We start from the raw sequence: 12,129 nt of genomic DNA on the forward strand, positions 1-12,129 counted from the left end.
ACACAATATGAAAACTCAGTAGGCGACAACTAAGATAGCAACCTTCAGTGATGAATATTGGTTATTTACAAATTATTGGTTATTGTTGGTTATTGGTGGTTACTGTGCAAATATGAATTACCTGATGACAAAGAGGTGCAGAAGACACCTGGTGCAAAAGTATGTTCAGTGTGGATTTAAGGTAAGTATTGTGACAGCTTTAAGGAAGGAGCTAGCTCTAAGTCTATTTGTTCTGGCAGGATTTGTATCGCCTGCCAGAACATAGAATAGAATAGAGTAGAGTAGAGTAGAATAGAATAGAATAGAATAGAATAGAATAGAATAGAATAGAATAGAATAGAATAGAATAGAATAGAATAGGTACTGTGGAACGCTCTGCCTCCGGAGATAAGATCTGCAACCTCAATGGAAGTTTTTTAATCTAGAATTAAGACCCACCTCTATTCAATAGCCTATGCTTGATGCCCACCTTATACAAGGGAGAAGGACTATTCAAGATGAGTCAACAGACCAACACTTGAACCTGAAGCATGTCAACTTCTGCATTGACCAGCCAGCAGAGATCGTGAGCTGCGTTGTTGCTGTCATGGACTTTTTAGACAGTTTAACAGGCTCGAGGCATTGTTGGTGTCATGCTCTTTCTGGAAATATTTTTACATATTACTTTATGTTGCTTTTGTTGATGTTCACTATGCTTTGTGTATTGTTACCCAAGCTAAATCGATTGCCTCCTGGTCATCCTGGAAGAGGGATTACCACTTGTGAGGCCCCTTCTCAAGGTTTCTTATTTTCCTCGTGCTGAGGTTTTTGAGATTTTCCTTGCCCACATGTTGGTTAAGATCAGGGGATGGTGTCATTGCAACCTGTGCAGTCCTTTGAGACATTTTGTGATTAAGGGCTATACAGACAAATTTGAGTTGACTTGAATAGAATAGAATAGAATAGAATAGAATAGAATAGAATAGAATAGAATAGAATAGAATAGAATAGAATAGAATAGAGACATGCATTTCAGGTGAATTGGCCGGTCCAAATTGTCCCTAGGTGTGAATGAGCGAGTGAGTTGTCTGTCCCCGTGTGCCCTGCGATTGGCTGGCAACCAGTTCAGGGTGTCCCCTGCCCACTGCCCGATGATTGCTGGGATGGGCTCCAGCACCCCCGCTACCCTACTGAGGATATGCGGTGCAGCTGATGAGATGAGAATAGAATAGAATAGAATAGAATAGAATAGAATAGAATAGAATAGAATAGAATAGAATAGAATAGAATAGAATAGAATAGAGACATGCATTTCAGGTGAATTGGCCGGTCCAAATTGTCCCTAGGTGTGACTGAGCGAGTGAGTTGTCTGTTCCCGTGTGCCCTGCGATTGGCTGGCAACCAGTTCAGGGTGTCCCCTGCCCACTGCCCGATGATTGCTGGGATGGGCTCCAGCACCCCCGCGACCCTACTGAGGATAAGCGGTGCAGCTAATGAGATGAGATGAGATGAGAATGGAGTCTTTATTGTCATTGATAACTACGTAGTGAACGTTGTTCACTACGAGATCAGACAGGGCAGTCCAGGATAACACGTACTAAAGACTTAAAAGAGGAGGGAGTATTGAAAAGGTCGTGTAAAACAATACATAACAATATTAAAAAGAAAATACACACTCATACATAACACACTTAAAAATGATCAAGGTTTAAAGAAGAGGGGGTGAGAGAGCGAGAGCAAAGGCGAGGATATAGAGAGAGAGAGACAGAGAGAGAGAGAGAGAGAAAGAGAGAGAGAGAGAGAGAGAGAGAGAGAGTGAAAGAGAGAGAGAGAGAGAGAGAGAGCGAGCGACGGGCAGAGTCTCGGTTTTACGAATAAGGAAAATACAATTAAAACGTGAGTTTTTACTTGTCTAAAAAATAAAATAAACACAATCATTTCTCATTTCAGACGTTTTTTAAATTCCCATTGTCCCCTTTTTGACAACCAATGATGCATAAAGTGTTATCCTGTTTAGCGTTTTAAATCCATACAAAGAGGTATGACGCACAATGTGCTTTTTTGTAAAGCTAATTAATATTCACTACGAACACATTTATAGACGTCACAAATTCAATTGATGCATTCAAATCAATTTGAACAAACAACCTCTCAAAATCCCAAAATATAGATAATTCTGGAACATTTGCCTAAATTCGGATTCAATATTTTATTTATTTAGTTGCTAGCCTAAAGTGTGTTCTGTTCCTTTATATCCGCACTGAGCACGAAAACAGGAAGTACAATTCGTGTATTCTTCCCAGGTAGCCATTTATTACCAGCGACTAAGTCGTTTAACAAGATAAGCTTTCATCATTTTGGGCAAAATGGGACTGTTTGGTAGGACGCCGGAGAAACCTCCGAAAGAAATGGTAAGATCAACAGTTAACCGATAAGTGACGGTCTAAGGTTAAAAGTCGATCATGATCGGGCTAACTTGGCTAACGCAAGCCTTTATCGAAGGGTGCATTCCTTTTTAAACGCATTGAACGCTAAATGGCAAATACGCATCTGCTTAAATTGGTGTTTAGATGTCATCTGAATTCTAAAAGTGTGTTTTTATTGTTTGATAACAATGCACTTGTGCGAAAGTGTACCCGAGCTAACGGCTAAGCTAGGCTCCTGTCAATCATTTCGATGTAAACAAACCGGATTTCAGCCCTTTCCTTTTAGATGAGCTGGATTACAGTAATTAGAATTAGAATTGGCTTTAGTGTCAATGATGACAATATAGTGAACATTGTGTACAGCGAGATTAGACGTGCCACTCCAGGATAAAAATGTAATAAGTAAAAGTGTGTATTATTTAGCACTTGTTAGAGATACAAAATGTCATTCATTAAGAAAAGAAAATATAGATTCAAATGAAAAGCAATGCATTAACTATCATATACATTTGTATTTTTTTAAAATGTCCCTAGTTTGAGATATTTGCATTTATTTTACATATCATGAGCCTCATCTTCGTGGAGCTGACATTATTGCCTGCCATCTTGCTGTTACGGGTTTCCAAAAACTTTCTGAATGGCTGAGAAAAAAATGTGAAGAAAATTTTTGTGATCTGTTTTTTTCGAGCCTCTGTAGTTTTTATTCCTTCTAGTGCTTTTTACCACTCGTTTTTGGTTGAACTACACCATACACTGTTTTCTAAGTAGTCTAATGATACTCACTGTTTCTTTCAGTGATGGTATTAATGTTGCGGGAATGTGTTTGCCTACTTGACCCATCCTGTATGTCATTTTAGATAAATGAGTGGACACAGAAAATCAGGAAGGAGTCAAGAACGATCGACAGACAAATTAGAGGCAAGGAAACGCCGAACATTTCGTTGTTTTCCGAGTGGAACTCTAACTCTGATCAAAATCATACCAGTTTTTTTTTTTGCTTCTATTCATTTACAGATAAAAAGCAATGGCTGGTTTTCATTGGGGATTCTTATATTGCCTTTATTTTACCTCTTTGTCAGATGGAGTAGTTCCATGATTGTTATCATTATTCACTAGGGATAACCCAAAAATTGTAATAGAAAATTCTCAGGTAACTAATATGCGAGAGCAACAATGATTACATTAGAGTTTTTGTACCTGATTGACCCAAAGATGGAATTAATACAAATTGTAGAGTTGCACTAGTGTCTGGTTTAACAACTATGATGATTGAATCAAAACATCTCTTTGTTTACGGCACCATAAATGTGTTTAGATAACATCAAACTTGCTTTTCTGGAATGTGTTTGTTTACACCGCTTCGGCAGACTTTATTACCATATTTGGAATTGACCAACATGTTTTTTGTTACAGATATTCAAAGGGAACAGGAAAAAGTGAAGAAGTCCATCAAAGATGCTGCCAAAAAGGGTCAAAGGGATGTTTGCGTTATTCTGGCTAAGGAGATGGTTCAGTCCAAGCGAGCCGTCACAAAGCTGTACTCCTCCAAAGCTCACCTCAATTCAGTGACACTCAGCATGAAAAATCAGCTTTGTGAGTTTTGTTACCCTATTTTCACGACCATAAGGCGCACATAAAAGTCTTGGATTTTCTTCAAATTGTGCGGAGGGCCCTATCGTGCAGTGCACCCTGTCTGTGAGGTAAACCAGCGTATGTATACCAGGCCAGCTTGGTGGCCTAAGGGTCAGGGGCCCGCCCTGAGACTGGGAGGTTACAGGTTTGAGCCCTGGCTGAGACATTTTGGGGTGAAATCCGAGGTTTTTGTGAGATCGTTCATATTTCTAACTAAACGCAACTTGAATGCGATCTCCAGTGACTTCTATGCATCTCCCGCGTGAATGTGACAAGCGGCTTGTGCAGAAGAGTGACACGTGATGTCACCCGCAATGCGTTTGTTGTTTGTGGAATTACTCATGGATGCTAACAACGTTGTATATCCAGCAATTTGAAAGTTATTGGTATTGTCTTGGTGATTGTCATTTCATGAAATTGTGTCATTTTTGCAGAAACCTCTAGTTTACTAGTATACTTTTAATGAAAAGAATGTATTGTCGACGCTTAGGCTAACGTGTCTGCCGGTTTTGTGCTGAAAATTATCCTCCCGGCATGAAATAGCCCTCCTACCCCAAACGTTAATAAAAACTGTTCCTCATCATGAAATTTCCCCCCTAGCGCAAAGGTTCCTAGAACGACGTTGTATCTAATTTTTAGGGAATGGAACAGTAAAGCATGAAGCGTTTGCAGCTTGTATACCTTATAGACATCACTTTTGAGCACGTTCAAAATATTCACTTTGGCGAAATGACATTGCCCTGCATGAAATGTCCCTGCTCGCCTAAAGGGCACTAAAACAACTCTGCCTTTTCTTACCAATTGATGGACACTTAACGATCTCCTTTTTTTTGCAATGAACCAGCGATTCAAAACGGTAATCTTTCGAAAATCACATGTGTTGAAAACTGTTATGTGCTCTACCATAAGTCTTATTATGGTAAAATGAATAGACAAATTCTTAACGAATAAAACGGAGGCGAACGTACAGAAGATGGGCTAAGGCAGGGGTTCGGGAACCTATGCCTTGCGAGCCATATACGGCTCTTTCTATGAGTACCTGTGGCTCAGAGACAAATTTGATTGCACGCAAATTTTCTCCATCTCGTTCAAAACTTGAGCCATTAATCCTGTTCAGATACACGCAAAGCCAAACCAAGGCTGAATTTCAAAGCAGTACTTTGCAGAATATATAGGGCACGTTTTTCACTACAATTTACAGTCAAAACTCGTTTTGGCTGTACAACGCTAAAGAATCCTTTATATAAAAGCTCACTATATAATCTGTGTTCAGTGTTCAGATACCTTATGATGAATCCACAGAACAAACTGTAAATACGCCAAAACACCGGAAGAGAACTTAAAGTTATTTGATTGGGTGAGTGGTAGGGATAGGTGGAGCTATGCAAAAAGTGCAAGCACTCCCTCTCATCTCTCGCCCTGCGCCAAAGGTAAGCACATCAGGCTCCTTGTTTGCAGAATGTTGTGACGTTTTTACAAAAAACTGCTTGCATCTGGTTTGAAACTAATATGTATGAAAAAAGGGTCAAAATGAGTTTAACTGATCTTGAGTAATTGCAAGAAAGAGACAAGTTTAAAGTGGTATGTTTGTTGATTTTTGGGACACAGGCTCTGACATTATTCTCTTTTCATAATTTTTATCAAAGTATCAAAAATAAATGTGCTAAAGACTAAGCTTTTGTCTGGGGCGCGGGTTTAGCAATTTAGTAAATTTGTCTCATAACATATGGTGTTGCTCTTTCCCAAAATAATATTAAGATATTTTGCTTTTATGGCTCTTTGAGTCAAAAAGGTTCCTGACCCCTGGGCTAAGGCGTCTTTTTGCCAAAAGTCAAAAGTTTTAAGTTGTTCGAAAGTTCTTTCGACAAAGTATACAAGGTGCAAATTATCTGTGCTTTACTGTTCTATTACATTCTCCTCAAAATTAGATACAAGTTGTTTTAGTAACGTTTGCGCTAGGGGGGGGGGCATTTTATGCCAGGGGGACAATTTTAAGTAGCTGCACGGAAAATGACTCTGAAAGTGGATAAAGTGAACCTTTTAATGGTGATTTAGCGAAGCTGTTATGGTCAGAAACGGAGGACGAAGATTTCAACGGTTTTGCTTGATATAGACTAACAGTAAAAAATGTGAGTTACATACAGGCTCTTTTTTTTTATAATGTAGTTTTTAGTTTTGGTTCGCTGTATTTTCAAATACGCACACTTGTATGCTTGTCTGGGTTGTTGTAACGCGGCTGCAGCAGAGGGCTCGCGCCCTATCGTGTGGTGCGCCCTGTGTATATGGTAACTACAGAAATAGAACCAGCTACAGAGACTAGGCCTTTTAACACGGTGCGCCCTATGGTGGTGAAACTACGGTAGTTCACTTCGACTCTTTCTTTTCTGCAAATGTTTTCAATGAGAGTATATTGTCTCTGATTCTTAGCTGTATTACGCGTGGCCGGTTCCTTGCAGAAGAGCACAGAGGTGATGAAAGCCATGCAGAATTTGGTCAAAGTGCCAGAGATACAAGCCACCATGAGAGATCTATCGAAGGAGATGATGAAGGTCTGCAGACACATTCACCATATTCCTTCAAATTAACAAAAATGTTTTAACTGTGCCCAAAAACATTGAAAACAAAAAAAAATCATGTTATTGTAGCTTATTACATAGCAGTAATGAAAAAGACATTTTATTTAACATTTCTCATATATGGTTGAGGTAATGACTATACATAAAACACTTGCGCAGACATTTTGTAAAGTATCAATTTTATTTTATTATACTGTATTTTGTCACTTGTTTTTCAAGTATTATACCTATGAATTGTTGTATTATTTTTCAATTTGACTTGATACAAAAGGATAGATAATAATTTTTTTACCATTCACATATGTTTTTGAAATATTATTTTGTCTCTTGTTCGTAGAAAAGCATATTTTTGCATTAAAAATTTTTTTTGTAAATCATTTTTCTTATTAAAAATAGAATATTTTTAGTTTTTTATTAATTATTTTGATAAGAGTATTTTATTTAAAGCATATTAAGTGTTATTTATTTTAAAATACCGTGAAAAAAATAATAATTTACTAAATGTGTGTGCATTTTGGGTTTTTGGTTTTTCCTTTAGTATATTTCTTAAAAAATCTTTCTAGATAGAAGTTTTGATTAGGCAAAATGGATCTAATAGATGGCGAATAATGTATAGAATGATGATCATTTTTGTCTTTGAATGGGGGAAAATTGTTTGCTCATTTTTTGTAAATGAAAAAATATTTCCCTTGTAATGAGTGTGGGTCTTAAAAGTAGCCAAATTATACTTCGAGTAAATTTAACTTTGCTATTTAACTACAATTGGGTGCCAGGATAGCATAAGTAACTTTTTAGCAAATTTGATGTTTTTAATTCAATGCCACAATGATGACAAAATTAAAGTTGTTTCCATTCACTCTATCACAATTTTATTGTTATGGTTACCATTACACATGCAATTTTAGGAAGATGCCAAGTTCCGTAAAGTTCAGACTATTGAGCGCACCTGATTACAAGCCGCACCCAGTACATATTTTGTACATTGAAACATGAGATATTTACTTGAAAACTTTTTCCGTGTACCCACTTTTCATAATATACTGTACCTTAAACCCTTAACGTACCGATGGTAGGCCGTCGGACTTCTAATTGAATAAATTTGTGTCAACAATGTCATCAGTGACTCAATGAAAAGCTTAAACTCTTGGGATTCAAAACATGAAGACCATTCCAAAATATACTCATCAGAGAAACATGGCGATCAGTCTGAAACAAGATACCCGAAAACTATAAAGCCGGCGTAACTCACCGCAAAAATGGCTTCGTTACATCGGGGACAATCCATAGAATCCAACCGTGTAAAATATTTACTCCAAAACACAAGATAAATCGGATTTGTCTTAACATTTCTGCTTTGTTGGACATTGCTTCTTGTAATCTGTTCGTTTCGCCACATTATTTCTGTATAAACAGACTCGTAAAATTATTTCCAATATTGCAGTCGGCGCTCCCCTTTCGATTGACACTTTATCCATGATGAGTCCGTTAATGCTAGTTTCATTCATGCACATTGCGTGAAATTACATAAAACTTGCATCTTCCTTTCACACCTACCTTTACTGCTCGGGCGTCCCTGGCGGCTGCTAGAAAAAAAATGCACGAATTAGCCGCATCATTGCATGAGCCGCAGGGTTGAAAGCTTGGTAAAAGAATTGTGCCCTATACTCCGAATTTACAGTAAATGAATACCTAAGAGTGTGCTGCTTGGCAAAACATTGTGAAATCTTAAGCGAAACTAGTTCTTCGTACAACTGTCCCGTCCTTGAAAATTGAAATCACTGAACATTTGTGGCATTGTGGACTCAGGTCCCCTTTTTTTATTGAAAAGCGTTCCAGTTGAGTGAAATATTTTTTCAATCTAACAGTTCATGTATCATTTTTCCAGGCTGGGATCATTGAGGAAATGTTGGAGGACACGTTTGAGAGCTTGGAAGACGGAGAAGACATGGAAGAGGCGGTTGAGGCGGAGGTTGACAAGATCCTCTTTGAGATCACAGAAGGTGATGACATGTTTGGGGGCTTCACGGGCACTTCTTTAGAGTTAAAGCGTGACTCGCACAGAAATAAGGACACGTGTACATACATGATTCAAATGATGCATGTCAGTTTTATTCTATCTTTGGAGCAGGATGTGGATTGTGTCACAGTCAGATTTACACTACATGAACCTACAATTTATTTATCATTTGATTGGTAGAGAAATAAAGCATTACATAAATGATATAGAAAAAAAAACTTAGCTTGCTAATACTATGACTAATTTTATCATTTGGGGAAGAGGTGTGCGCAAAATCAGAGTCGTTGGTCTCACTATGGCCCTCTGCCATGAGGGAAGAGAATTGCCTGCCTCACTCTGCATCAGCAGACGCTCAATAATATAGTGAACTGCACTCGTGCGGCTGCAAGCCATTCTCCCAAATCACATTATGCTGCAAACGGACCAGCTGAGCACACATGCGGCCTTGGTAATACCATATTGCTGCTAGCTGGGACTGGCAGAAACCACTTCTGGCAGGAGGCGTGCCGTTCTGGCCCGGCTGAAAATGAACTGCACGGTTTGGCCGCGATCCCATATATCTGGTTGATTATTTCTGAGAACAGGGGCCGTCAGAAATCTTGTCAAGTCTTGTTTATTTGTATAACCCTCAATCACAAAAAGTCTCAGAGAGCTGCACAGACCACCATTACAACATCCCCTCTTCTATTGAACCCCCCCAAAAAAGGATGGGCGAATGCCGTTGCTTAGCATTGGTATTGGTGCCGATAGCGGCCTTTTTATGCATCAGTTCCAGCAATGGTGGCCAATAGAGCACTTTTCCCCCCATGTTCAGGACACTGAAGCATGCCGTAGCGACTCACCTAAAATACACTACATTGTTAATTACATCCAGTATCCCCAGTGGACTATTAATAAGAGCGGTATATAAACAGCATATATGTGTCATGCGTGGCTTTTTCTGTTCTTTTAGCTTAAAATGAACGGAACACATGGAGCCATGATCCGTTATCCCCAATTTGTCATTGTTGTGATCTGTGACTGTCACGGGCACTTTTGTTGGAAGGAGTGCCTTTCTGGCCCGCCTAAAATGAAATGCACAGTTGTGGCTGCGATCCCTTATTTCTCGACTATTGCGTATACACTTTCTTGTAAGAAAGTTTTAGCTAAATGCTCTAAAGAAAAATGCATGGGCTTGTAGAAATTTGTTTAAATGGAAAATCTTATATTCGAATTGGAGACTTGGGAGTTGAGGTATCTATTCATCTTAAATAATCTAACTGACTGATTTGCTTTATGTTTAGGTGCCCTTGGCCAAGCACCCAGTAAAGTCACCGATGAGCTGCCCGAGATGCCTTCAGGGGCCACCGCCGCCTCGGACGACGAAGAGTCTGAAGAGGACATTGAAGCAATGCAATCCAGATTGGCCGCTCTTAGGAGCTAAATCGATGTCAGGTTGCGCTTTTGATGAGATATCTGCTCTGCAACCTACTCTTTCTAGTTGCATAATCATTCGGGGTTATATTTGTGCTTGGGACATTGGTTCGGTTTAAACTTTTTTAAAAACATTTTTGTTATTATTATTATTATTGTAAGTGTTTTACTCGTTGAGATTGCTGTCCAAAGTCTATTAGAAGATGAAAAAGAAAGTGTAAATAATGCAAGTCCGAAAAAGCCTACTGTGCCTATAGTGTATCATCTGACCTCTTGTGATCTGGAAGTTTTTGGTTTATGACAGCTCCAACTCATCATTGACAAGTGGTCATCGAAATGATGACACCACTAACTTGTTTTTGTTAACTAAACACTAGAGTTGATGGGTGCATCTCAATTTAAATAGACTTCTGTACAGTTGATGTGTGTTTAAAGTCTGGATACTATATTAAAAAAATGCACGTATACTTCCTAGCTAATTTTTTGTCTGTCAACACTCCTCTTGTAAAACATTTTCTCACGATTAAGGAGAAAAAAAATGGCAAAAACATTCGAATGGTGGGTAAGTGCGGTGGATGTTTATGGTGAAAGTTTAATGTGTGTATATTTTCTTTGTACCAGGGGCAGTATAATGAGGAAATAAGCCTCTAAACTGTTTTTGAATCAAATCAAATTTATTTGTGCTGCACTTAGGCAACAATTTGCTGTAAAAAAAACATTGAATTTATAATTGGAAAATACCTGCACTTCTTCTTTCCCCTCCCAACAATTTTACTGCCAAATACACACACACACACACACATGCCAATAGAGGAGACTGTCATTCTGCACTATGAAATAGGGCACTTAGGATTATGGTTACTAAAAACAAAAACAAACCCATAGCAAAAACACTGGACTTGCAACCTAGTGTAATACATACCTGCAAGACTAACCCTTCTTGAACGACCTCTCCTTACATAACTAAGGAAATGCTTTCCCTGTTTTGCAATATCACCCTAACTTCCAAGGGACTTCCTGTTGACATAGGTTTCTGGGTTACTTTTAAATAAACCAAATTAGTGGAAATATGATTTAAAGGTTGGTTGGACAAGCGAAAAAGGGAGTTCCATCGATGAATAATGCCGAAGTTCCTGATACAATTTGAAGGTCTTAAATCATGCTGTTTTTGGTAAAAGTTTCTGACTACCAGGACAGGCGACCTCTATTTTCCATGACTTAATATCTAAAACTTTTTTTTTTTTTTTAAAAAGCATAAGACTTGTGTCATCAAAGACACGGCAATGTTTAGCTGGGTGTTATCAACATAATTATGGAAACTGACATTGTGTCTCCTGATGAAATCCCCTAGGGGAGCACATAAATGTTAAAAACATAATGCACGACCTTGGTGAACACATTTAATTTAATGCATCCAATGTCAGTCTGTGAGGTAGGAACAAAACCAGAACAAGAGATGCCAAATAAAATGTGGTGATCTACTATGTCATATCCAGTAGCACCAGAATTATAAATGGATTATAATCCAAAAAGACTGCAAAGATGGACCCTTTTTTCCCCATACACCAGAAAATTTTGAAGCTCTTGTGTAGTATAAAGAACATATTTAAGCTTCCACAACTGCATTGTGTTCGGGTTCCCCTATCTCTCCTGTTTTATAGAAATTCCCTTGCCCCGTAAAATGAACAGGATCTTCTTACCAACAGCTTCTTTTGTGTCGACTGTAACAAAACCTCACTTGTTTGATCGCTCGTGAATGTGAGCTGAAGTGTCGGCAGAGCAACTTTCGAATCAGTTGCTTACAAGAGTTTAAAATCGCGCTCCGAAAGCATTTGTCGTTAAAATTTCTAGCGTGGTTTTATTTATTTTTTTCTTCACTTGCTCTCTTAAGTACTTTAATGTTGCTTTTTTTAAATTGGAAATACTTTTCAGTTTATAAAAATGGGATTTTATAACGAATTTAGAGAGATGCATCAACATTAGAATAGAATTGCCTTTATTGTCATTAATTACAACATAGTGTACATTTTTAAAAACAAGATTAGTGTCACTCCAGGATATTCATGGAAAAAAATCCAAGTAGAAT

General features: G+C 38.2%; 1 protein-coding gene across 1 annotated transcript; it reads left to right on the plus strand.

Moving 5' to 3' along the window:
* Positions 1-2,083: 2,083 nt before the first annotated feature.
* Positions 2,084-10,510, plus strand: chmp3 (charged multivesicular body protein 3). The gene is made up of 6 exons (XM_088354759.1): positions 2,084-2,390; positions 3,263-3,323; positions 3,819-3,998; positions 6,465-6,586; positions 8,499-8,613; positions 9,914-10,510. The coding sequence occupies exons 1-6, from the start codon at positions 2,346-2,348 to the stop codon at positions 10,051-10,053; spliced, it is 663 nt and encodes a 220-aa protein (XP_088210885.1). The 5' UTR covers positions 2,084-2,345; the 3' UTR covers positions 10,054-10,510.
* The last annotated feature ends 1,619 nt before the right edge of the window (positions 10,511-12,129 follow it).

Source organism: Urocampus carinirostris, chromosome 15 (genome assembly GCF_059441175.1).
Source record: "Urocampus carinirostris isolate Australia breed hairy pipefish chromosome 15, RoL_Ucar_1.0, whole genome shotgun sequence".
NCBI lineage: Eukaryota > Metazoa > Chordata > Actinopteri > Syngnathiformes > Syngnathidae > Urocampus > Urocampus carinirostris.